Source organism: Coregonus lavaretus (assembly GCF_964263955.1).
Source record: "Coregonus lavaretus genome assembly, contig: HAP1_SCAFFOLD_415, whole genome shotgun sequence".
Taxonomy (NCBI): Eukaryota; Metazoa; Chordata; class Actinopteri; order Salmoniformes; family Salmonidae; genus Coregonus; species Coregonus lavaretus.
Genome location: NW_028157781.1, coordinates 172,848 through 197,359, shown reverse-complemented (window position 1 = coordinate 197,359; position 24,512 = coordinate 172,848). Strand labels below are relative to the sequence as shown.

At 44.2% G+C, this 24,512-nt stretch overlaps 1 protein-coding gene across 1 annotated transcript in view; it reads right to left on the bottom strand.

Moving 5' to 3' along the window:
* LOC311124938 (receptor-type tyrosine-protein phosphatase-like N) overlaps positions 1–24,512 on the bottom strand; it is a gene marked incomplete at both ends in the record, with an annotated part of 30,991 nt that overhangs the window by 354 nt on the left and 6,125 nt on the right. The window contains 10 exons of the mRNA XM_084199033.1: positions 676–749; positions 907–971; positions 1,385–1,438; positions 11,334–11,500; positions 12,115–12,234; positions 12,513–12,590; positions 12,700–12,773; positions 13,066–13,213; positions 13,694–13,933; positions 19,977–20,186. Of these exons, the coding sequence (XP_084055159.1) occupies positions 676–749; positions 907–971; positions 1,385–1,438; positions 11,334–11,500; positions 12,115–12,234; positions 12,513–12,590; positions 12,700–12,773; positions 13,066–13,213; positions 13,694–13,933; positions 19,977–20,186 (1,230 nt within the window). The remainder of the gene's footprint in view (positions 1–675; positions 750–906; positions 972–1,384; positions 1,439–11,333; positions 11,501–12,114; positions 12,235–12,512; positions 12,591–12,699; positions 12,774–13,065; positions 13,214–13,693; positions 13,934–19,976; positions 20,187–24,512) is intronic.

Genomic DNA, 24,512 nt, shown 5'->3' with positions numbered 1-24,512 from the left:
GTGATGATGCGGATGTTTGTGTGATGTTGTGGATGTTTGTGTGATGTTGCGGATGTTTGTGTGATGTTGTGGATGTTTGTGTGATGTGGATGTTTGTGTATGTTTTCTATTGTTTAAAAAAATCTCATCATATCTTACAAAAAACAACAATATTGAGTTGCGCCCCCTTTTGCCCTCAGAACAGCATCAATTCGTCAGGACATAGACTCTACAGGATGTCAAAAGCGTTCCACAGGGATGCTGGCCCATGTTGACTCTAATGCTTCCCACAGTTGTGTCAAGTTGGCTGGATGTCCTTTGGGTGGTGGACCATTCTTGATACACATAGAAAAATGTAGAGCGTGAAATACCCAGCAGCGTTGCAGTTCTTGACACAAACTGGTTTGCCTGGCACCTACTACCATACCCCGTTCAAAGTCACTTAAATATTTTGTCTTGCCCATTCACCCTCTGAATGGCAAACATACACAATCCATGTTTCAATTGTCTCAAGCCTTAAAAATCCTTCTTTAACCTGTCTCCTCCCCTTCATCTACACTGATTTGAAGTGGATTTAACAAGTGACATCAATAAGGGATCATAGCTTTCACCTAGATTCACCCGGTCAGTCTATGTCATGGAAAGAGCAGGTGTTCATAATGTTTTGTACACTCAGTGTAGTTGAGAAGGCCATACCTTGGTGTGCACTAAGCTCGGTCTCTGGTCCCGAATGTGTTCCAATGTCGCAGCAATGTCAATCTCCTTCACACCTGGAAACACACAATATGCATTATGACGTGAAAAATCATATTTCACCAACATGGAGTCAATGATTCACAATACTATATAAAGTATCTATCTAGTGATATAAACTACAAGGCCAAACTATCAAAGATGTCTGACAAAGATCAAAGATGTCTGACTCACCCTTAGCCATGCGATTGAGGACCATGTCAATAAGGATGTAGGTTCCAGTTCTGCCAGTGCCGTCACTGTACGAGACAGAGAAATACCTCATCAGATCACACAGCATGTCATAAAGACCACAGATATAGAATCTATAGAACAGGCCTCCCCATTCAAGTCAATGATGGCATAATGAGTTTACCAGTCAAATTGCCAGAGGTTCCAAGCACTTTCTATAATTATATTCCTTAGAGACACAATAGAGACACACAGTAGCAATGGTACATTGTAGAGGAGTTTGATTTGACAGACAGAATATAAAGCACAGGTTGTCTCTTCTAGCCTGGTCCCACATCTGTATGGGCTGTACAGCCGACTCCTATGGTTCATTGTCAATGAAAATGACCATAGAAGTTTAGTAAGACAGTACAAACAGATCTGGGACCAGGCTAAGTCTTTTCCTCTGTATAGAGAAACTAGGTTAGAGCTGTAGGTTTACCTGCAGTGGACGATGATGGGGCAGGATCGGCCTCTGTAACACCTATTCACCTTCCTGTTAGAGGGAGTCAGAGGAGTGGGTGGGAGGGAGGGGGGTGGGGGAGAGGGAGGGAGGGAGAGAGAGAGAGAGAGAGAGAGGGGGTGGGAGGGAGTGACGGAGGGTGGTGGGTGGGTGGGTGGGAGAGAGGGAGGGAGGGTTGGTGGGTGGTTGGGAGAGAGGGAGGGAGGGTTGGTGGGTGGTTGGGAGAGAGGGAGGGAGGGAGGGAAACAATATCACAACATGTCATTTTAACTGACAAGTCTAGATCGGATGCTGCATACAAGTACTGTTACTGCTTTACTGATCTTAAAATATACACAGAGAAACAAGGTTCCCATCTCTGCCTGCCTGGAGGCCTGGATAATAATTCAAGTTAGTTACAACACATTAGTCTTTGAGGTTGAGGTTAGAGAAACTCAACCCATCAGTGGGAAAGAAAGAAAGAAAGAAAGAAAGAAAGAAAGAAAGAAAGAAAAAAAGAAAGAAAGAAAGAAAGAAAGAAAGAAAGAAAGGAAGGAAGGAAGGAAGGAAGGAAGGAAGGAAGGAAGGAAGGAAGGAAGGAAGGAAGGAAGGAAGGAAGGAAGAAGAAGAAAGAAAGAAAGAAAGAAAGAAAGAAAGAAAGAAAGAAAGAAAGAAAGAAAGAAAGAAAGAAAGAAAGAAAGAAAGAAAGAAAGAAAGAAAGAAAGGAAGGAAGGAAGGAAGGAAGGAAGGAAGGAAGGAAGGAAGGAAGGAAGGAAGGAAGGAGTTTCTCTAACCTCAACCTCAAAGACTAATGTGTTGTAACTAACTTGAATTCTTATCCGAACCCCAAGGGCGACGGATGGACTATCCGGCCAGTGTCGACTCCTGCTGCAGTCACACCTGCCAATGATCATTTTTGTGACTATGCAACTGGACCCAGACTACTAGCTGCAAATCACAAAAATGACACTGGGAGATGTGGGAACCCCAAGGGCCAATAGCTGACCACTATCACTGGAAGACGTGGGAACCCCAAGGGCCAATAGCTGACCGCTATCACTGGAAGATGTGGGAACCCCAAGGGCCAATAGCTGACCACTATCACTGGGAGACGTAGGAACCCCAAGGGCCAATAGCTGACCACTATCACTGGGAGACGTGGGAACCCCAAGGACCAATAGCTGACCACTATCACTGGGAGAAAGAGAGGAATAACCAGGGAAGGAGCTAGAGAGAGGACTGAGAGAAAGAGAAAGATAGTGAGGGAGGTAGGTAAGGATTTACTAGGAAAGAGAAATGGCTAGAGTAAAGGAGGCAATCAGGGAAGGACAAAGAAGTGGAAAAACATGAGCTCAAACTAAAAATGAAGGGAAATATACACAGTTGCTTCATTAATCTTGCAAGGCTCAAACAGCACCCCATAGTACAGAGGACAGTATCTGGCCACACAGTCATTACATAGGACAGTATCTGGCCACACAGTCATGACATAGGACAGTATCTGGCCACACAGTCATTACATAGGACAGTATCTGGCCACACAGTCATTACATAGGACAGTATCTGGCCACACAGTCATTACAGAGGACAGTATCTGGCCAGACAGTCATTACATAGGACAGTATCTGGCCACACAGTCATTACATAGCACAGTATCTGGCCACACAGTCATGACATAGGACAGTATCTGGCCACACAGTCATTACATAGGACAGTATCTGGCCACACAGTCATTACATAAAACAGTATCTGGCCACACAGTCATTACATAGGACAGTATCTGGCCACACAGTCATTACAGAGGACAGTATCTGGCCACACAGTCATTACATAGGACAGTATCTGGCCACACAGTCATTACATAGGACAGTATCTGGCCACACAGTCATTACATAGGACAGTATCTGGCCACACAGTCATTACATAGGACAGTATCTGGCCACACAGTCATTACAGAGGACAGTATCTGGCCACACAGTCATTACATAGGACAGTATCTGGCCACACAGTCATTACATAGGACAGTATCTGGCCACACAGTCATGACATAGGACAGTATCTGGCCACACAGTCATTACATAGGACAGTATCTGACCACACAGTCATTACATAGGACAGTATTTGGCCACACAGTCATTACATAGGACAGTATCTGGCCACACAGTCATTACCTAGGACAGTATCTGGCCACACAGTCATTACATAGGACAGTATCTGGCCACACAGTCATTACATAGGACAGTATCTGGCCAAACAGTCATTACAGAGGACAGTATCTGGCCACACAGTCATTACATAGGACAGTATCTGACCACACAGTCATTACATAGGACAGTATTTGGCCACACAGTCATTACATAGGACAGTATCTGGCCACACAGTCATTACAGAGGACAGTATCTGGCCACACAGTCATTACAGAGGACAGTATCTGGCCACACAGTCATTACATAGGACAGTATCTGGCCACACAGTCATGACATAGGACAGTATCTGGCCACACAGTCATTACATAGGACAGTATCTGGCCACACAGTCATTACAAAGGACAGTTTTTGACCACACAGTCATTACATAGGACAGTATCTGGCCACACAGTCATTACAAAGGACAGTATCTGGCCACACAGTCATTACATAGGACAGTATTTGGCCACACAGTCATTACATAGGACAGTAATTGGCCACACAGTCATTACATAGGACAGTATTTGGCCTGGCCACACAGTCATTACATAGGACAGTATTTGGCCACACAGTCATTACATAGGACAGTATTTGGCCACACAGTCATTACATAGGACAGTATCTGACCACACAGTCATTACATAGGACAGTATCTGGCCACACAGTCATTACAAAGGACAGTTTTTGACCACACAGTCATTACATAGGACAGTATCTGGCCACACAGTCATTACAAAGGACAGTATCTGGCCACACAGTCATTACATAGGACAGTATCTGGCCACACAGTCATGACATAGGACAGTATCTGGCCACACAGTCATGACATAGGACAGTATCTGGCCACACAGTCATGACATAGGACAGTATCTGGCCACACAGTCATGACATAGGACAGTATCTAGCCACACAGTCATTACATAGGACATTATCTGGCCACACAGTCATTACAGAGGACAGTATCTGGCCACACAGTCATTACAGAGGACAGTATCTGGCCACACAGTCATTACATAGGACAGTATCTGGCCACACAGTCATGACATAGGACAGTATCTGGCCACACAGTCATTACATAGGACAGTATCTGGCCACACAGTCATTACAAAGGACAGTTTTTGACCACACAGTCATTACATAGGACAGTATCTGGCCACACAGTCATTACAAAGGACAGTATCTGGCCACACAGTCATTACATAGGACAGTATTTGGCCACACAGTCATTACATAGGACAGTATTTGGCCACACAGTCATTACATAGGACAGTATTTGGCCACACAGTCATTACATAGGACAGTATTTGGCCACACAGTCATTACATAGGACAGTATTTGGCCACACAGTCATTACATAGGACAGTATCTGACCACACAGTCATTACATAGGACAGTATTTGGCCTGGCCAGACAGTCATTACATAGGACAGTATTTGGCCTGGCCACACAGTCATTACATAGGACAATATCTGGCCACATAGTCATTACATAGGACAGTATTTGGCCACAGTCATTACATAGGACAGTATCTGGCCACACAGTCATTACATAGGACAGTATTTGGCCACACAGTCATTACAGAGGACAGTATCTGGCCACACAGTCATTACAGAGGACAGTATCTGGCCACACAGTCATGACATAGGACAGTATCTGGCCACACAGTCATGACATAGGACAATATCTGGCCACACAGTCATGACATAGGACAGTATCTAGCCACACAGTCATTACATAGGACAGTATCTGGCCACACAGTCATTACATAGGACAGTATCTGGCCACACAGTCATGACATAGGACAGTATCTGGCCACACAGTCATTACAAAGGACAGTATCTGACCACACAGTCATTACATAGGACAGTATTTGGCCACACAGTCATTACATAGGACAGTATCTGGCAACACAGTCATTACAGAGGACAGTATCTGACCACACAGTCATTACAGAGGACAGTATCTGGCCACACAGTCATTACATAGGACAGTATCTGGCCACACAGTCATTACATAGGACAGTATTTGGCCACACAGTCATTACATAGGACAGTATTTGGCCACACAGTCATTACATAGGACAGTATTTGGCCACACAGTCATTACATAGGACAGTATTTGGCCACACATTCATTACATAGGACAGTATCTGGCCACACAGTCATTACATAGGACAGTATTTGGCCACACAGTCATTACATAGGACAGTATTTGGCCACAGTCATTACATAGGACAGTATCTGGCCACACAGTCATTACATAGGACAGTATTTGGCCACACAGTCATTACATAGGACAGTATCTGGCCACACAGTCATTACAGAGGACAGTATCTGGCCACACAGTCATTACATAGGACAGTATCTGGCCACACAGTCATTACATAGGACAGTATCTGGCCACACAGTCATTACATAGGACAGTATTTGGCCACACAGTCATTACATAGGACAGTATTTGGCCACACAGTCATTACATAGGACAGTATTTGGCCACACAGTCATTACATAGGACAGTATTTGGCCACACAGTCATTACATAGGACAGTATCTGACCACACAGTCATTACATAGGACAGTATTTGGCCTGGCCAGACAGTCATTACATAGGACAGTATTTGGCCTGGCCACACAGTCATTACATAGGACAATATCTGGCCACATAGTCATTACATAGGACAGTATTTGGCCACAGTCATTACATAGGATAGTATCTGGCCACACAGTCATTACATAGGACAGTATTTGGCCACACAGTCATTACAGAGGACAGTATCTGGCCACACAGTCATTACAGAGGACAGTATCTGGCCACACAGTCATGACATAGGACAGTATCTGGCCACACAGTCATGACATAGGACAGTATCTGGCCACACAGTCATGACATAGGACAGTATCTAGCCACACAGTCATTACATAGGACAGTATCTGGCCACACAGTCATTACATAGGACAGTATCTGGCCACACAGTCATGACATAGGACAGTATCTGGCCACACAGTCATTACAAAGGACAGTATCTGACCACACAGTCATTACATAGGACAGTATTTGGCCACACAGTCATTACATAGGACAGTATCTGGCAACACAGTCATTACAGAGGACAGTATCTGACCACACAGTCATTACAGAGGACAGTATCTGGCCACACAGTCATTACATAGGACAGTATCTGGCCACACAGTCATTACATAGGACAGTATCTAGCCACACAGTCATTACATAGGACAGTATCTGGCCACACAGTCATTACAGAGGACAGTATCTGGCCACACAGTCATTACAGAGGACAGTATCTGGCCACACAGTCATTACATAGGACAGTATCTGGCCACACAGTCATGACATAGGACAGTATCTGGCCACACAGTCATTACATAGGACAGTATCTGGCCACACAGTCATTACAAAGGACAGTTTTTGACCACACAGTCATTACATAGGACAGTATTTGGCCACACAGTCATTACATAGGACAGTATCTGGCAACACAGTCATTACAGAGGACAGTATCTGACCACACAGTCATTACAGAGGACAGTATCTGGCCACACAGTCATTACATAGGACAGTATCTGGCCACACAGTCATGACATAGGACAGTATCTAGCCACACAGTCATTACATAGGACAGTATCTGGCCACACAGTCATTACAGAGGACAGTATCTGGCCACACAGTCATTACAGAGGACAGTATCTGGCCACACAGTCATTACATAGGACAGTATCTGGCCACACAGTCATTACAAAGGACAGTTTTTGACCACACAGTCATTACATAGGACAGTATCTGGCCACACAGTCATTACAAAGGACAGTATCTGGCCACACAGTCATTACATAGGACAGTATTTGGCCACACAGTCATTACATAGGACAGTATTTGGCCACACAGTCATTACATAGGACAGTATTTGGCCACACAGTCATTACATAGGACAGTATTTGGCCACACAGTCATTACATAGGACAGTATTTGGCCACACAGTCATTACATAGGACAGTATCTGACCACACAGTCATTACATAGGACAGTATTTGGCCTGGCCAGACAGTCATTACATAGGACAGTATTTGGCCTGGCCACACAGTCATTACATAGGACAATATCTGGCCACATAGTCATTAGATAGGACAGTATTTGTCCACAGTCATTACATAGGACAGTATCTGGCCACACAGTCATTACATAGGACAGTATTTGGCCACACAGTCATTACAGAGGACAGTATCTGGCCACACAGTCATTACAGAGGACAGTATCTGGCCACACAGTCATGACATAGGACAGTATCTGGCCACACAGTCATGACATAGGACAATATCTGGCCACACAGTCATGACATAGGACAGTATCTAGCCACACAGTCATTACATAGGACAGTATCTGGCCACACAGTCATTACATAGGACAGTATCTGGCCACACAGTCATGACAAAGGACAGTATCTGGCCACACAGTCATTACAAAGGACAGTATCTGACCACACAGTCATTACATAGGACAGTATTTGGCCACACAGTCATTACATAGGACAGTATCTGGCAACACAGTCATTACAGAGGACAGTATCTGACCACACAGTCATTACAGAGGACAGTATCTGGCCACACAGTCATTACATAGGACAGTATCTGGCCACACAGTCATTACATAGGACAGTATTTGGCCACACAGTCATTACATAGGACAGTATTTGGCCACACAGTCATTACATAGGACAGTATTTGGCCACACAGTCATTACATAGGACAGTATTTGGCCACACATTCATTACATAGGACAGTATCTGGCCACACAGTCATTACATAGGACAGTATTTGGCCACACAGTCATTACATAGGACAGTATTTGGCCACAGTCATTACATAGGACAGTATCTGGCCACACAGTCATTACATAGGACAGTATTTGGCCACACAGTCATTACATAGGACAGTATCTGGCCACACAGTCATTACAGAGGACAGTATCTGGCCACACAGTCATTACATAGGACAGTATCTGGCCACACAGTCATTACATAGGACAGTATCTGGCCACACAGTCATTACATAGGACAGTATTTGGCCACACAGTCATTACATAGGACAGTATTTGGCCACACAGTCATTACATAGGACAGTATTTGGCCACACAGTCATTACATAGGACAGTATTTGGCCACACAGTCATTACATAGGACAGTATCTGACCACACAGTCATTACATAGGACAGTATTTGGCCTGGCCAGACAGTCATTACATAGGACAGTATTTGGCCTGGCCACACAGTCATTACATAGGACAATATCTGGCCACATAGTCATTACATAGGACAGTATTTGGCCACAGTCATTACATAGGACAGTATCTGGCCACACAGTCATTACATAGGACAGTATTTGGCCACACAGTCATTACAGAGGACAGTATCTGGCCACACAGTCATTACAGAGGACAGTATCTGGCCACACAGTCATGACATAGGACAGTATCTGGCCACACAGTCATGACATAGGACAGTATCTGGCCACACAGTCATGACATAGGACAGTATCTAGCCACACAGTCATTACATAGGACAGTATCTGGCCACACAGTCATTACATAGGACAGTATCTGGCCACACAGTCATGACATAGGACAGTATCTGGCCACACAGTCATTACAAAGGACAGTATCTGACCACACAGTCATTACATAGGACAGTATTTGGCCACACAGTCATTACATAGGACAGTATCTGGCAACACAGTCATTACAGAGGACAGTATCTGACCACACAGTCATTACAGAGGACAGTATCTGGCCACACAGTCATTACATAGGACAGTATCTGGCCACACAGTCATTACATAGGACAGTATTTGGCCACACAGTCATTACATAGGACAGTATCTGGCCACACAGTCATTACATAGGACAGTATTTGGCCACACAGTCATTACATAGGACAGTATTTGGCCACACAGTCATTACATAGGACAGTATCTGGCCACACAGTCATTACATAGGACAGTATTTGGCCACACAGTCATTACATAGGACAGTATTTGGCCACAGTCATTACATAGGACAGTATCTGGCCACCCAGTCATTACATAGGACAGTATTTGGCCACACAGTCATTGCATAGGACAGTATCTGGCCACACAGTCATTACAGAGGACAGTATCTGGCCACACAGTCATTACATAGGACAGTATCTGGCCACACAGTCATTACATAGGACAGTATCTGGCCACACAGTCATGACATAGGACAGTATCTAGCCACACAGTCATTACATAGGACAGTATCTGGCCACACAGTCATTACATAGGACAGTATCTGGCCACACAGTCATGACATAGGACAGTATCTGGCCACACAGTCATTACAAAGGACAGTATCTGGCCACACAGTCATTACAAAGGACAGTTTTTGACCACACAGTCATTACATAGGACAGTATCTGGCCACACAGTCATTACATAGGACAGTATCTGGCCACACAGTCATTACATAGGACAGTATTTGGCCACACAGTCATTACATAGGACAGTATCTGGCCACACAGTCATTACATAGGACAATATTTGGCCACACAGTCATTACATAGGACAGTATTTGGCCACACAGTCATTACATAGGACAGTATCTGGCCACACAGTCATTACAGAGGACAGTATCTGGCCACACAGTCATTACATAGGACAGTACTTGGCCACACAGTCATTACATAGGACAGTATTTGGCCACACAGTCATTACATAGGACAGTAATTGGCCACACAGTCATTACATAGGACAGTAATTGGCCACACAGTCATTACATAGGACAGTAATTGGCCACACAGTCATTACATAGGACAGTATTTGGCCAGACAGTCATTACATAGGACAGTACTTGGCCTGGCCACACAGTCATTACATAGGACAGTATTTGGCCACACAGTCATTACATAGGACAGTATTTGGCCACACAGTCATTACATAGGACAGTAATTGGCCACACAGTCATTACATAGGACAGTATTTGGCCAGACAGTCATTACATAGGACAGTACTTGGCCTGGCCACACAGTCATTACATAGGACAGTATTTGGCCACACAGTCATTACATAGGGCAGTACTTGGCCACACAGTCATTACATAGGACAGTATTTGGCCAGACAGTCATTACATAGGGCAGTACTTGGCCACACAGTCATTACATAGGACAGTATTTGGCCTGGCCAGACAGTCATTACATAGGACAATACTTGGCCTGGCCACACAGTCATCAACAGCCAGCTACATACACAGCAAAACCGGCAGGGCAAGGTCATGGTAGTTCAGTTGCAGTTCAAAATTCAAAAGGCACTCCCACATCTGAGCTGTCTTTGTTGCAGGTGCCATGGTAACAGCTGAATAATATGAGAAAGAAGAAGAAACCCACACACTGCTCTAGCTAGTATCACTGCTCTTGATAGTATCACTGCTCTTGATAGTATCACTGATCTTGATAGTATCACTGCTCTTGATAGTATCACTGATCTTGATAGTATCACTGCTCTTGATAGTATCACTGCTCTTGATAGAATAACTGCTCTTGCTAGTATCACTGCTCTTGATAGTATCACTGCTCTTTAATAAGCTTTACATATCGGCCTCAAGGCCTTCGTCAGAGCCGATACGTAAAGCTTATTAAAGAGCAGTGATACTAGCAAGAGCAGTTAAGTTGCAGTGAAATAAGTGATGCTCCCCAGTGGTTCATGTCAAGATGCACCAACAGACAACATCTGCAGTACCTGCGGAAGTCCAGCAGAGGGCGTGTGGAGGTGGGGATTCCATTGGCGGGCCAGCTGAGCAGGTGGAACTGTGTCAGGGTACGAGTCTCCTGGGTCTGCACGTTCTTCAGGTAGAAACTACGAACCAGGAAGTCCTTACACCAGATGTGTTCAGAGACCAAGTTCACCTTGGTAGGGAACAAAGATGATTTAATATCACTCAGTGGCCTCTTTAACACAGTAGTACCACAATATAATTAGAACGACTGCGGTAGAATGGTGGGTGGATCGGCAATCATCTGTACATTTACATTTACTTCATTTAGCAGATGCTCTTATCCAGAGCGAGTTACAAATCTGTACGTACCACATTGAGTAGTGGTGTTAATTATAGAGATACGCCGTAGATCAGCGGTTCTCAGTCCTGGTCCTTAGTTTTGTCCCCAGCGCCACACACCTGATTCAAATCATCAACTCGTCATCAGATTTTGAATGATTTGAATCAGGTGTGTAGAGCTAGGGCAAAAACAAAAGGACCAGCACTGAGACCCAATGAGCTATAGCGTATCTCTATAATTACGGTAACAGCACTACTCAATGTGGTACGTACAGATGATTTCTAGAAGGAAAATACCTCTCAAACCATGGTAATTGACTGGCACAGTCATGGGTACACATAGCCGCGGCCGATCCACCCACCATTCTACTGCAGTCGTTCTAATAATATTGTAGTACTACTGTGTTAAAGAGGCCACAGAGTGATATTAAATCATCTATGGCTATAGATATATAAACCACTCACCTCGTAGATGTGGTAGAGGGAGGATCCCTCGTCAGGCCAGTAGCGAACACACTGAGTGTCTCCGTCCTCAACCAGGGCAGTCATCATCACTATCACTGTGCATCCATTCTCCCACACCATCTATGGTACAACGACCCACTGTCACACACCGGACTGTACTGGTGTACACTGTGATTGACATGCCAGACTAGGGCCATAGTTACTGCCCACAATTTCCTTCTAAATCAACCGTGTCGCCATAGCTGCGTTTACACAGGAAGCCCAGTTCTGATCTTTTGCAAGTTTCAGTTTATTCATGTGCTATTAAAGTGCTTTCCTTCAACATTTTGGGTCAGCTGACTCTAGCTAAAAGTTCCTCAGAGTATCGTGTGAAGTCAGCGATGGTGTGTGCCACTGACCTGCCAGAAGTCAGCGATGGTGTGTGCCAGTGGTCCCTGGGTGGCGATGTAAGCAGGCAGTCGAGGGTCGTGGTCAATCTGGGTTTTACAGAGAGAGGATATGAGTGACGTCTGTGCCAACCACAGGACAAAGTCTATACCGTCAGCACCGTAAGAGCAGTGATATAAGACTAGTAAGAGATCTTACTATGGTGCTGGCGTTAATGTAGTCTTCCTTGGTGGAGTTGCTCTCTGCCTTCAGTTTTACACGGGAGTGATCATCTGGAACAGAACAGATTGTAACTAACCGAGCTCTAGAAGAGGATCGCAGATATAATTATGTAGGCCTGGATTCAATCTAACGCAGATTAACGGCCTGCGCACAGCAATAGGCTTCTGAAGGCGATTTCCCTGACGTTTGCTGAGACCACGCTTGCTCTGAACGCTGTGCAGATGCCAGCTCAAGCAGAAATCCACTTTAAGTCAAACACAGTGCACAGGTTAATATGTGCTTGTTAAAATCCCAGCCCAAGCCTGGAGGATAAACCAGAGGAGAGGTATATACACGACTCACAGGGCAGAGAGTCAGGGCAGCGGTTCTTCTCCAGGTGGGGTTCACTCTGTGCTACTGTAGCAGCACTGGGTTCAGCCTGGTAGGAGCACAGAGCCTCCCACTCCTTCAGCAGACGGTCCTTATTCTTCAGATGGTCCTCCATATAGGCCTGGGGGGGGGGGGGGGGGGGGGGGGGGGGGGGGGAGAAGGAGACAGAGAGGAACACTAACGTTAAGAACAGAGTTCTCCTCCCCATATTATACCAGCTGTTTAAAGCTCCATGATCAATAGTTAAACAATGAGGGCCCGTTTCCTGGACACAGATAAAGCCTCTGATACCGACCAGTAGGAAATATAATGACCCCATACCCTCTGAAACTGACCAGTAGGAAATATAATGACCCCATACCCTCTGAAACTTACCAGTAGTAATATAATTGACCCCATACCCTCTGATACAAACCAGTAGGAAATATAATGACCCCATACCCTCTGATACTGACCAGTAGGAAATATAATGACCCCATACCCTCTGAAACATACCAGTAGTAATATAATTGACCCCATACCCTCTGATACAAACCAGTAGGAAATATAATGACCCCATACCCTCTGATACTGACCAGTAGGAAATATAATGACCCCATACCCTGATACTGACCAGTATCATGTGACCAGTAGAGATGTCCATCTTTGACTGGGCGGGCTCTTCGCTCCAGGAGGGTGTACTGCTGTGTGAGGAGGGGCTGTGTTGGGGGCCGTCGCTGAACTGGGACGACACACTGCTCACCCTGGACGTGTCTGTCCCCCTCCGTCCCCCCGCTCCCACACCCACCGCCTCCTGACGACTGAACGACGTCTTGGCTGCCATGTGCTGCCTGCAGAGCTCCTGGGAAAGTCAACAGAAAGAGATTCCGTTAAACAAAACGCAAATGAGAAGCTAATCACTTTCATCAGCAATAATTATGATTTATCATCACAACTTGTGAGAAAATAAATAGAGACATGTTACGGTAAAATGTAATACAAGCAACTAACAACGGTGTATGTGTAAGGTTCTGTATTTGTTTTCTTAGTTCACCTTGTGTTCTTGAACGTAGCCCTGTTTCTTTGTGTTCTTGAATGTAGCCCTGTTTCTTTGTGTTCTTGAACGTAGCCCTGTCTCTTTGTGTTCTTGATCATAGCCCTGTTTCTTTGTGTTCTTGAACATAGCCCTGTTTCTTTGTGTTCTTGAACATAGCCCTGTTTCTTTGTGCTCTTGAACATAGCCCTGTCTCTTTGTGTTCTTGAACGTAGCCCTGTTTCTTTGTGTTCTTGAACGTAGCCCTGTTTCTTTGTGTTCTTGAACGTAGCCCTGTTTCTTTGTGTTCTTGAACGTAGCCCTGTCTCTTTGTGTTCTTGAACATAGCCCTGTTTCTTTGTGTTCTTGAACATAGCCCTGTTTCTTTGTGTTCTTGAACATAGCCCTGTTTCTTTGTGTTCTTGAACATAGCCCTGTTTCTTTGTGTTCCTGAACGTAGCCCTGTTTCTTTGTGTTCTTGAACGTAGCCCTGTTTCTTTGTGTTCTTGAACGTAGCCCTGTTTCTTTGTGTTCTTGAACGTAGCCCTGTTTCTTTGTGTTCTTGAACATAGCCCTGTTTCTTTGTGTTCTTGAACATAGCCCTGTTTCTTTGTGTTCTTGAACATAGCCCTGTTTCTTTGTGTTCTTGAACATAGCCCTGTTTCTTTGTGTTCCTGAACGTAGCCCTGTCTCTTTGTGTTCTTGAACGTAGCCCTGTTTCTTTGTGTTCTTGAACGTAGCCCTGTTTCTTTGTGTTCTTGAACGTAGCCCTGTTTCTTTGTGTTCTTGAACGTAGCCCTGTCTCTTTGTGTTCTTGAACGTAGCCCTGTTTCTTTGTGTTCTTGAACGTAGCCCTGTTTCTTTGTGTTCTTGAACGTAGCCCTGTTTCTTTGTGTTCTTGAACGTAGCCCTGTTTCTTTGTGTTCTTGAACGTAGCCCTGTTTCTTTGTGTTCTTGAACGTAGCCCTGTTTCTTTGTGTTCTTCAACGTAGCCCTGTTTCTTTGTGTTCTTCAACGTAGCCCTGTTTCTTTGTGTTCTTCAACGTAGCCCTGTTTCTTTGTGTTCTTCAACGTAGCCCTGTTTCTTTGTGTTCTTGAACGTAGCCCTGTTTCTTTGTGTTCCTGAACGTAGCCCTGTCTCTTTGTGTTCTTGAACGTAGCCCTGTTTCTTTGTGTTCTTGAACGTAGCCCTGTTTCTTTGTGTTCTTGAACGTAGCCCTGTTTCTTTGTGTTCTTGAACGTAGCCCTGTCTCTTTGTGTTCTTGAACGTAGCCCTGTTTCTTTGTGTTCTTGAACGTAGCCCTGTTTCTTTGTGTTCTTGAACATAGCCCTGTTTCTTTGTGTTCTTGAACATAGCCCTGTTTCTTTGTGTTCTTGAACATAGCCCTGTTTCTTTGTGTTCTTGAACATAGCCCTGTTTCTTTGTGTTCCTGAACGTAGCCCTGTTTCTTTGTGTTCTTGAACGTAGCCCTGTTTCTTTGTGTTCTTGAACGTAGCCCTGTTTCTTTGTGTTCTTGAACGTAGCCCTGTTTCTTTGTGTTCTTGAACATAGCCCTGTTTCTTTGTGTTCTTGAACATAGCCCTGTTTCTTTGTGTTCTTGAACATAGCCCTGTTTCTTTGTGTTCTTGAACATAGCCCTGTTTCTTTGTGTTCCTGAACGTAGCCCTGTCTCTTTGTGTTCTTGAACGTAGCCCTGTTTCTTTGTGTTCTTGAACGTAGCCCTGTTTCTTTGTGTTCTTGAACGTAGCCCTGTTTCTTTGTGTTCTTGAACGTAGCCCTGTCTCTTTGTGTTCTTGAACGTAGCCCTGTTTCTTTGTGTTCTTGAACGTAGCCCTGTTTCTTTGTGTTCTTGAACGTAGCCCTGTTTCTTTGTGTTCTTGAACGTAGCCCTGTTTCTTTGTGTTCTTGAACGTAGCCCTGTTTCTTTGTGTTCTTGAACGTAGCCCTGTTTCTTTGTGTTCTTCAACGTAGCCCTGTTTCTTTGTGTTCTTCAACGTAGCCCTGTTTCTTTGTGTTCTTCAACGTAGCCCTGTTTCTTTGTGTTCTTCAACGTAGCCCTGTTTCTTTGTGTTCTTGAACGTAGCCCTGTTTCTTTGTGTTCCTGAACGTAGCCCTGTCTCTTTGTGTTCTTGAACGTAGCCCTGTTTCTTTGTGTTCTTGAACGTAGCCCTGTTTCTTTGTGTTCTTGAACGTAGCCCTGTTTCTTTGTGTTCTTGAACGTAGCCCTGTCTCTTTGTGTTCTTGAACGTAGCCCTGTTTCTTTGTGTTCTTGAACGTAGCTCTGTTTCTTTGTGTTCTTGAACGTAGCCCTGTTTCTTTGTGTTCTTGAACGTAGCCCTGTTTCTTTGTGTTCTTGAACGTAGCCCTGTTTCTTTGTGTTCTTCAACGTAGCCCTGTTTCTTTGTGTTCTTCAACGTAGCCCTGTTTCTTTGTGTTCTTCAACGTAGCCCTGTTTCTTTGTGTTCTTCAACGTAGCCCTGTTTCTTTGTGTTCTTCAACGTAGCCCTGTTTCTTTGTGTTCTTCAACGTAGCCCTGTTTCTTTGTGTTCTTGAACGTAGCCCTGTTTCTTTGTGTTCTTCAACGTAGCCCTGTTTCTTTGTGTTCTTGAACGTAGCCCTGTTTCTTTGTGTTCTTGAACGTAGCCCTGTTTCTTTGTGTTCTTGAACGTAGCCCTGTTTCTTTGTGTTCTTCAACGTAGCCCTGTTTCTTTGTGTTCTTCAACGTAGCCCTGTTTCTTTGTGTTCTTCAACGTAGTCCTGTTTCTTTGTGTTCTTTCATTTTTGTTCATTGATTCCACCTGTGTTAGTTACTCACCTGGTCTCATCAGCTCCTTATTTAGTTCAGTTCTTTCTGTTTGTGCCTTGTGAGGTATTGTTCATTTTGACTCTACTAAGCCTTTTCCTAGCTCGTTTGTGAGAACCAGTTTTAGCCTTCAGTCCTAGTTTTGATTCTCCTGCCTGTTTGCCTACCTGTGTATGACCATTGCCTGCCTGTGACCACAATTCCTGCCTTCTGCAAAGGTGAAATAAACACGTGCCGCGCTCTGCGCGTGACTCTACACCTTTTTCTCCCTGAGTATGGAGATGTATGCTCAATACAAAATGATAACCAACTCATCGTGGCTTTGCCACAATATTGGAAGAGGCAATTACTTAAAAAATAAACAAAAGAATTAGTCTGCCTTCCACCCGTAAAAAAAACATAAATGGCTTAAAACGATTAGTATAAATCGAAAAATGTATCACTTCAAGTCAAAAGTTTTGACAGCAATGCAGCATAAAATTCAAGTCAGTTGGGAACAGGGCTTTGATGACCCATTACCTACGCATCGGGTCTATGAACCGACACGTAAATAGTTTCATTTCAATTTAAGCTATTATATCAAATACTTGCTATAAAAGGAATGCTCAATACATGGGGCATTGAACAGTCAGCCCTGTGCAGACTCTGCCACGACGAAACAGAATCAATAGAACATATATTCTGGCACTGTCCATCGGTGGCTCGCTTTTGGAGTCAGGTCCAGGAATGGTTGTTATGTCATAATATCAGGGTTCAGATGGACCTGCAAACTGTATTGTTAGGGGATCTGAAAAACCACGATCAGTCAATGGGAAATATCATTATTCTCTTGGGTAAAGTATTTATTTTTAGGGCAATATTGGTAGAAATATTACAAATAGGGAGGTCCAGGGCCCTCGTCAGACATCATAGTAAAATGAGGGATGTATTCTAAAAGGAAATAGAAAAATGTTATTATAAACTGGGTGATTAGACTCCTGAATGCTGATTGTCTGAAAGCCGTGGTAGAATTAAATCAATAAGGCCCGAGGAGGTGTGGTATATGGCCAATATACCACGGCTAAGGGCTGTTCTTAGTCACGATGCTACTCTTCCTGGGGTTTATTATGGATCCCCATTAGTTCCTACCAAGGCAGCAGCTACTCTTCCTGGGGTTTATTATGGATCCCCATTAGTTCCTGCCAAGGCAGCAGCTACTCTTCCTGTGGTTTAATATAGATCCCCATTAGTTCCTGCCAAGGCAGCAGCTACTCTTCCTGGGGTTTATTATGGATCCCCATTAGTTCCTGCCAAGGCAGCAGCTACTCTTCCTGGGGTTTATTATGGATCCCCATTAGTTCCTGCCAAGGCAGCAGCTACTCTTCCTGGGGTTTATTATGGATCCCCATTAGTTCCTGCCAAGGCAGCAGCTACTCTTCCTGGGGTTTATTACGGATCCCCATTAGTTCCTGCCAAGGCAGCAGCTACTCTTCCTGGGGTTTATTACGGATCCCCATTAGTTCCTCCCAAGGCAGCAGCTACTCTTCCTGGGGTTTATTACGGATCCTCATTAGTTCCTGCCAAGGCAGCAGCAACAAAATATTACATGACATTACATTTCATAACACTTTTCAGAACACATTGAGAGTGTTCCCTCATAGCACTACTCCACTATCACATATTTACAGTACAACATCCATGTGTGTAGAGTGTGTGTCTTATCATGTGTGTGTGTGTCTCTTCACTGTCCCCGCTGTTCCATAAGGTGTATTTTTATCTGTTTTTTTAAAATATTATTATACTGCTTGCGTCAGTTACCTGATGTGGAATAGAGTTCCATGTAGTCATGGCTCTATGTAGTACTGTGCACCTCCCATAGTCTGTTCTGGACTTGGGGACTGTGAAGAGACCTCTGGTGGCATGTCTTGTGGGGTATGCATGGGTGTCCGAGCTGTATGCTAGTAGTTTAAACAGACAGCTCGGTGCATTCAGCATGTCAACACTTCTTACAAAAAGAAGTAGTGATGAAGTCAATCTCTCCTCCACTTTGAGCCAGGAGAGATTTACATGCATATTATTAATGTTAGCTCTCTGTGTACATCCAAGGGCCAGCCGTGCTGCCCTGTTCTGAGCCAATTGTAATTTTCCAAGGTCCCTCTTTGTGGCACCTGACCACACGACTAAACAGTAGTCCAGGTGTGACAAAACTAGGGCCTGTAGGACCTGCCTTGTTGATAGTGCTGTTAAGAATGCAGAGCAGCGCTTTATTATGGACAGACTTCTCCCCATCCTAGCTACTGTTGTATCAATATGTTTTGACCATGACAGTTTACAATCCAGGGTTACTCCAAGCAGTTTAGTCACCTCAACTTGCTCAATTTCCACATTATTTATTACAAGATGTAGTTGAGGTTTAGGGTTTAGTGAATGATTTGTCCCAAATACAATGCTTTTAGTTTTTGAAATATTTAGGAATAACTTCTTCCTTGCCACCCCATTCTGAAACTAACTGCAGCTCTTTGTTAAGTGTTGCAGTGATTTCACTCGCTGTAAAAGCTGACGTGTGTAGTGTTGTCATCCGCACCCATAGACACACTGGCCTTTCACGGGCCCACGAGAAGCAGGAAAGCGTCATCATGATCGTCATCACCACGATTGAGACCCCGCAGTCTTTCCTGTTAACTGAGGCCTAGCCTGTCCCAGAGTCAAATATTGAAGGCCACATATAAGGCTCTAACCTCTCCTACCTGGTAGTCAAAGTGTGTCTCAGGTTCCAAATGGCACCCTATTCCCTATATAGTGCACTACTTTAGACCAGTTCCCTATATAGTGCACTACTTTAGACCAGTTCCCGATATAGTGCACTACTTTAGACCAGTTCCCGATATAGTGCACTACTTTAGACAAGTTCCCTATATAGTGCACTACTTTAGACCAGTTCCCTATATAGTGCACTACTTTATACCAGTTCCCTATCTACTGCACTACTTTTGACATGGGCCCATAACGCTCTGGTTTAAAAGAAGTGCACTATATGGGGATAAAGCTGTCATTTGGGACACACACACACAAAGTGTCTCCTCTCTTACCTGGTAGTCAAAGTGTGTCTCTGGTCCTCCCTCGGGTCCGAGGCCCAGTTTCCCTGAGGCCAGCTGCTGAGTGTGGTGTCTGAGACAGGCGATGGTCAGCGCCACCACCACCACCCCGCCCACACACGCCATGGACACCAGCGCCAGTACCAGCCCACTGGAGCCCTCCTTCACCCGCGTGGCATGGGGCAGCCCATCACCCTCGCTCCTCTGAAGGGGGAGAGAGAGAGAGAGAGAGAGGAAGAGGAGGAAGAACAGAGAGACAGGGAAGACACAGAGACAGGGACGACAGAGAGACAGGGAAGACAGAGAGACAGGGAAGACAGAGAGACAGGGAAGGTGTGAACTACCAGGTGTGAAACAGGGAAGGGACTCAGGGGGTATGCTAATTTGGTATAGAGCAGACCTAACTAAATCTATTAAATTAATAAAAACAGGAACATTTTACATTTGGCTAGAAATTCAAAAGGAAATGATCTCAACAGAGAAAAATGTCTACCTGTGTGCTACCTATATCCCCCCACTAGAATCCCCATACTTTAATGAAGACAGCTTCTCCATCCAGGAGGGGGAAATCAATCATTTCCAGGCCCAGGGACATGTACTAGTCTGTGGCAACCTAAATGCCAGAACTGGACAAGAACATGACACCCTCAGCACACAGGGGGACAAACACCTTCCTGGAGGTGACAGCATTCCCTCCCCCTTATGCCCCCCCCTAGGCACAACTACGACAACATAACCAACAAAAACGGGTCACGACTCCTGCAGCTCTGTCGCACACTGGGTATGTACATAGTCAATGGTAGGCTTCGATGGGACTCCTACGGTAGGTACACCTATAGCTCATCTCTTGGCAGTAGTACTGTAGACTACTTTATCACTGACCTCAACCCAGAGTCTCTCAGAGCGTTCACAGTCAGTCCACTGACACCCCTATCAGATCACAGCAAAATCACACTCCACTTGAACAGAGCAATACTCAATCATGAGGCATCAAAGACAAAGGACCTGAATAATATTAAGAAATGCTATAGATGGAAGGAAAGTAGTGTGGAAACCTACCAAAAAACAATTAGGAAACAACAAATTCAGACCCTTTAGACAACTTCCTGGACTAAACGTTTCACTGTTACAGTGAAGGTGTAAACTTGGCAGTAGAAAACCAAAACAGTATATTTGACCTCTCAGCTTCCCTATCAAATCTAAAAACTTCAAGCAGACAATCTAAGAAAATTAACAACAATGACAAATGGTTTGGTGAAGAATGCAAAAAACTTAAGAAAGAAATTGAAAAACCTATCCAACCAAAAACATAGAGACCCAGAAAACCTGAGCCTACACCTTCATTATGGTGAATCACTAAAACAATACAGAAATACACAACGGAAAAAGAAGGAACAGCATGTCAGAAATCAGCTCAATGTAATTGAAGAATCCATAGACTCTAACCACTTCTGGGAAAATTGTAAAACTCTAAACAAACAACAACACAAAGAGCTATGTATCCAAAACGGAGATGTATGGGTAAACCAGTTCTCCAATCTTTTTGGCCATATAACAAAGTATGAAAAATGTATGCACTCACTAAAAATGTAAGTCGCTCTGGATAAGAGCGTCTACTAAATTACTAAAATGTAAATGTAAACAAAGAGCAAACAGTAAAAACATATAGATGATCGAATAAAAATCTTAGAATCAACTATTAAAGACTATCAGAACCCACTGGATTCTCCAATTACATTTAAAGAACTACAGGACAAAATACAAACCCTCCAACCCAAAAAGGCCTGTGGGGTTGATGGTATCCTAAATGAAATGATAAAATATACAGACCACAAATTCCAATTGGCTATACTTAAACTCTTTAACATCATCATCAGCTCGGGCATATTCCCCAATATTTGGAACCAAGGACTGATCACCCCAATCCACAAAAGTGGAGACAAATTTGACCCCAATAACTACCGTGGGATATGCGTCAACAGCAACCTTGGGAAAATCCTCTGTGTTATCATTAACAGCAGACTCGTACATTTCCTCAGCGAAAACAATGCACTGAGCAAATGTCAAATTGGCTTTTTACCAAATTACCGTACGACAGACCACATATTCATCCTGCACACCCTAATTGACAAACAAACAAACCAAATTTGGCATGAGGGCCTGCTATACAAATGGATGGAAAGTGGTGTTGGGGGGAAAACATACGATATTATAGAATCCAAGTACACATACAACAAGTGTGCGGTTAAAATTGGCAAAAAACGCAAACATTTCTTTCCACAGAACCGGGGTGTGAGACAGGGATGCAGCTTAAGCCCCACCCTCTTCAACATATATATCAACGAATTGGCGAGGGCACTAGAACAGTCTGCAGCACCCGGCCTCACCCTACTAGAATCTGAAGTCAAATGTCTACTGTTTGCTGATGATCTGGTGCTTCTGTCCCCAACCAAGGGGGGCCTACAGCAGCACCTAGATCTTCTGCACAGATTCTGTCAGACCTGGGCCCTGACAGTAAATCTCAGTAAGACAAAAAATTATGGTGTTCCAAAAAAGGTCCAGTTGCCAGGACCACAAATACAAATTCCATCTAGACACCGTTGCCCTAGAGCACACAAAAAACGATACATACCTTGGCCTAAACATCAGCACCACAGGTAACTTCCACAAAGTTTTGAATGATCTGAGAGACAAGGCAAGAAGGGCCTTCTATGCCATCAAAAGGAACATCAAATTCGACATCCCAATTAGGATCTGGCTAAAAATACTTGGACAGCAACACAATTAGACCCAACCAAATCATGAGAAAACAAAAAGATAATTACTTGACACATTGGAAAGAATTTACAAAAAAACAAAGCAAACTAGAATGCTATTTGGCCCTATATAGAGAGTACACAGTGACAGAATACCTGACCACTGTGACTGATCGAAAATAAAGGAAATCTTTGTCTATGTAGAGACTCAGTGAGCATAGCCTTGCTATTGAGAAAGGCCGCCGAAGGCAGACCTGGCTCTCAAGAGAAGACAGGCTATGTGCACACTGCCCACAAAATGAGGTGGAAACTGAGCTGCACTTCCTAACTTCTTGCCAAATGTATGACCATATTAGAGACACACACTTCCCTCAGATTACACAGACCCACAAAGAATTCGAAACCAAATCCATTTTTGATCAGCTCCCTTATCTATTGGGTGAAATACCACAAGGTGCCATAACAGCAGCAATAATTGTGACCTGTTGGCACAAGAAAAGGGCAACCAGTGAAGAACAAACACCATTGTAAATACAACCCATATTTATATGTTTATTTCACTTTTGTTTACTATATACTTCACTTGCTTTGGCAATGTTAACATACGTTTCCCATGCCAATAAAGCCCTTAAATTGAAATAGAATTAAAATTGAATTGAGAGAGAGAGAAAGAGAGAGAGAGAGAGAGAGAGAGAGAGAGCGAGAGAGAGAGAGAGAGAGAGCGAGAGAGAGAGAGAGAGAGAGAGAGAGAGAGAGAGAGAGAGAGAGAGGGAAAGACAGAGACAATGAAGGGATAATAAAGGGGGATGTAAGAGCGAGAGGAGAGAGAGAAGGGAGAAAGAAAAGAGAGAGCAGGGGTGATATCCCCCCCCCCCCCGCCTGTTGACGTTGATGTCAGAGAGCCTCAGCGGGGAGGACAGGGCCAGGCGTTGCCATGGCAACAGAGAAATGCTCGGTGTAATGAGTGGACGTCATGGGGAGAAGAGAGGTTCTGCTCTGCTCACTCTAGCGCTCCAACCTCCACCCTCCACCCCTGGACATTCAACTAAATGCTTTCATTATGGCCAAACAGTTCTATTTTTGTTTAATCAGACCAGAGGACATTTCTCCAAAAAGTTTGATCTTTGTCCCCATGGACCGTAGTCTGGCTTTTTTATTTGCGGTTTTGGAGCAGTGGCTTCTTCCTTGCTGAGCGGCCTTTCAGGTTATGTCGATATAGGACTCGTTTTACTGTGTATATAGATACTTTTGTACCCGTTTTCTCCAGCATCTTCACAAGGTCCTTTGCTGTTGTTCTGGGATTGATTAGCACTTTTTGCACCAAAGTACGTTCATCTCTAGGAGACAGAACGCGTCTCCTTCCTGAGCGGTATGATGGCTGCGTGGTCCCATGGTGTTTATACTTGCATACTATTGTTTGTACAAATGAACGTGGTACCTTCAGGCGTTTGGAAATTGCTCCCAAGGATGAACCAGACTTGTGGAGGTCTACAATTGGTCTTGGCTGATTTCTTTTCATTTTCCCATGATGTCAAGCAAAGAGGCACTGAGTTTGAAGGTAGGCCTTGAAATACATCCACAGGTACACCTGCAAATTATGTCAATTAGCCTATCAGAAGCTTCTAAAGCCATGACATCATTTTCTGGAATTTTCCAAGCTGTTTAAAGGCACAGTCAACTTAGTGTATGTAAACTTCTGACCCACTGGAATTGTGATACAGTGAATTATAAGTGAAATAATCTGTCTGTAAACAGTTGTTGGAAAAATTACTTG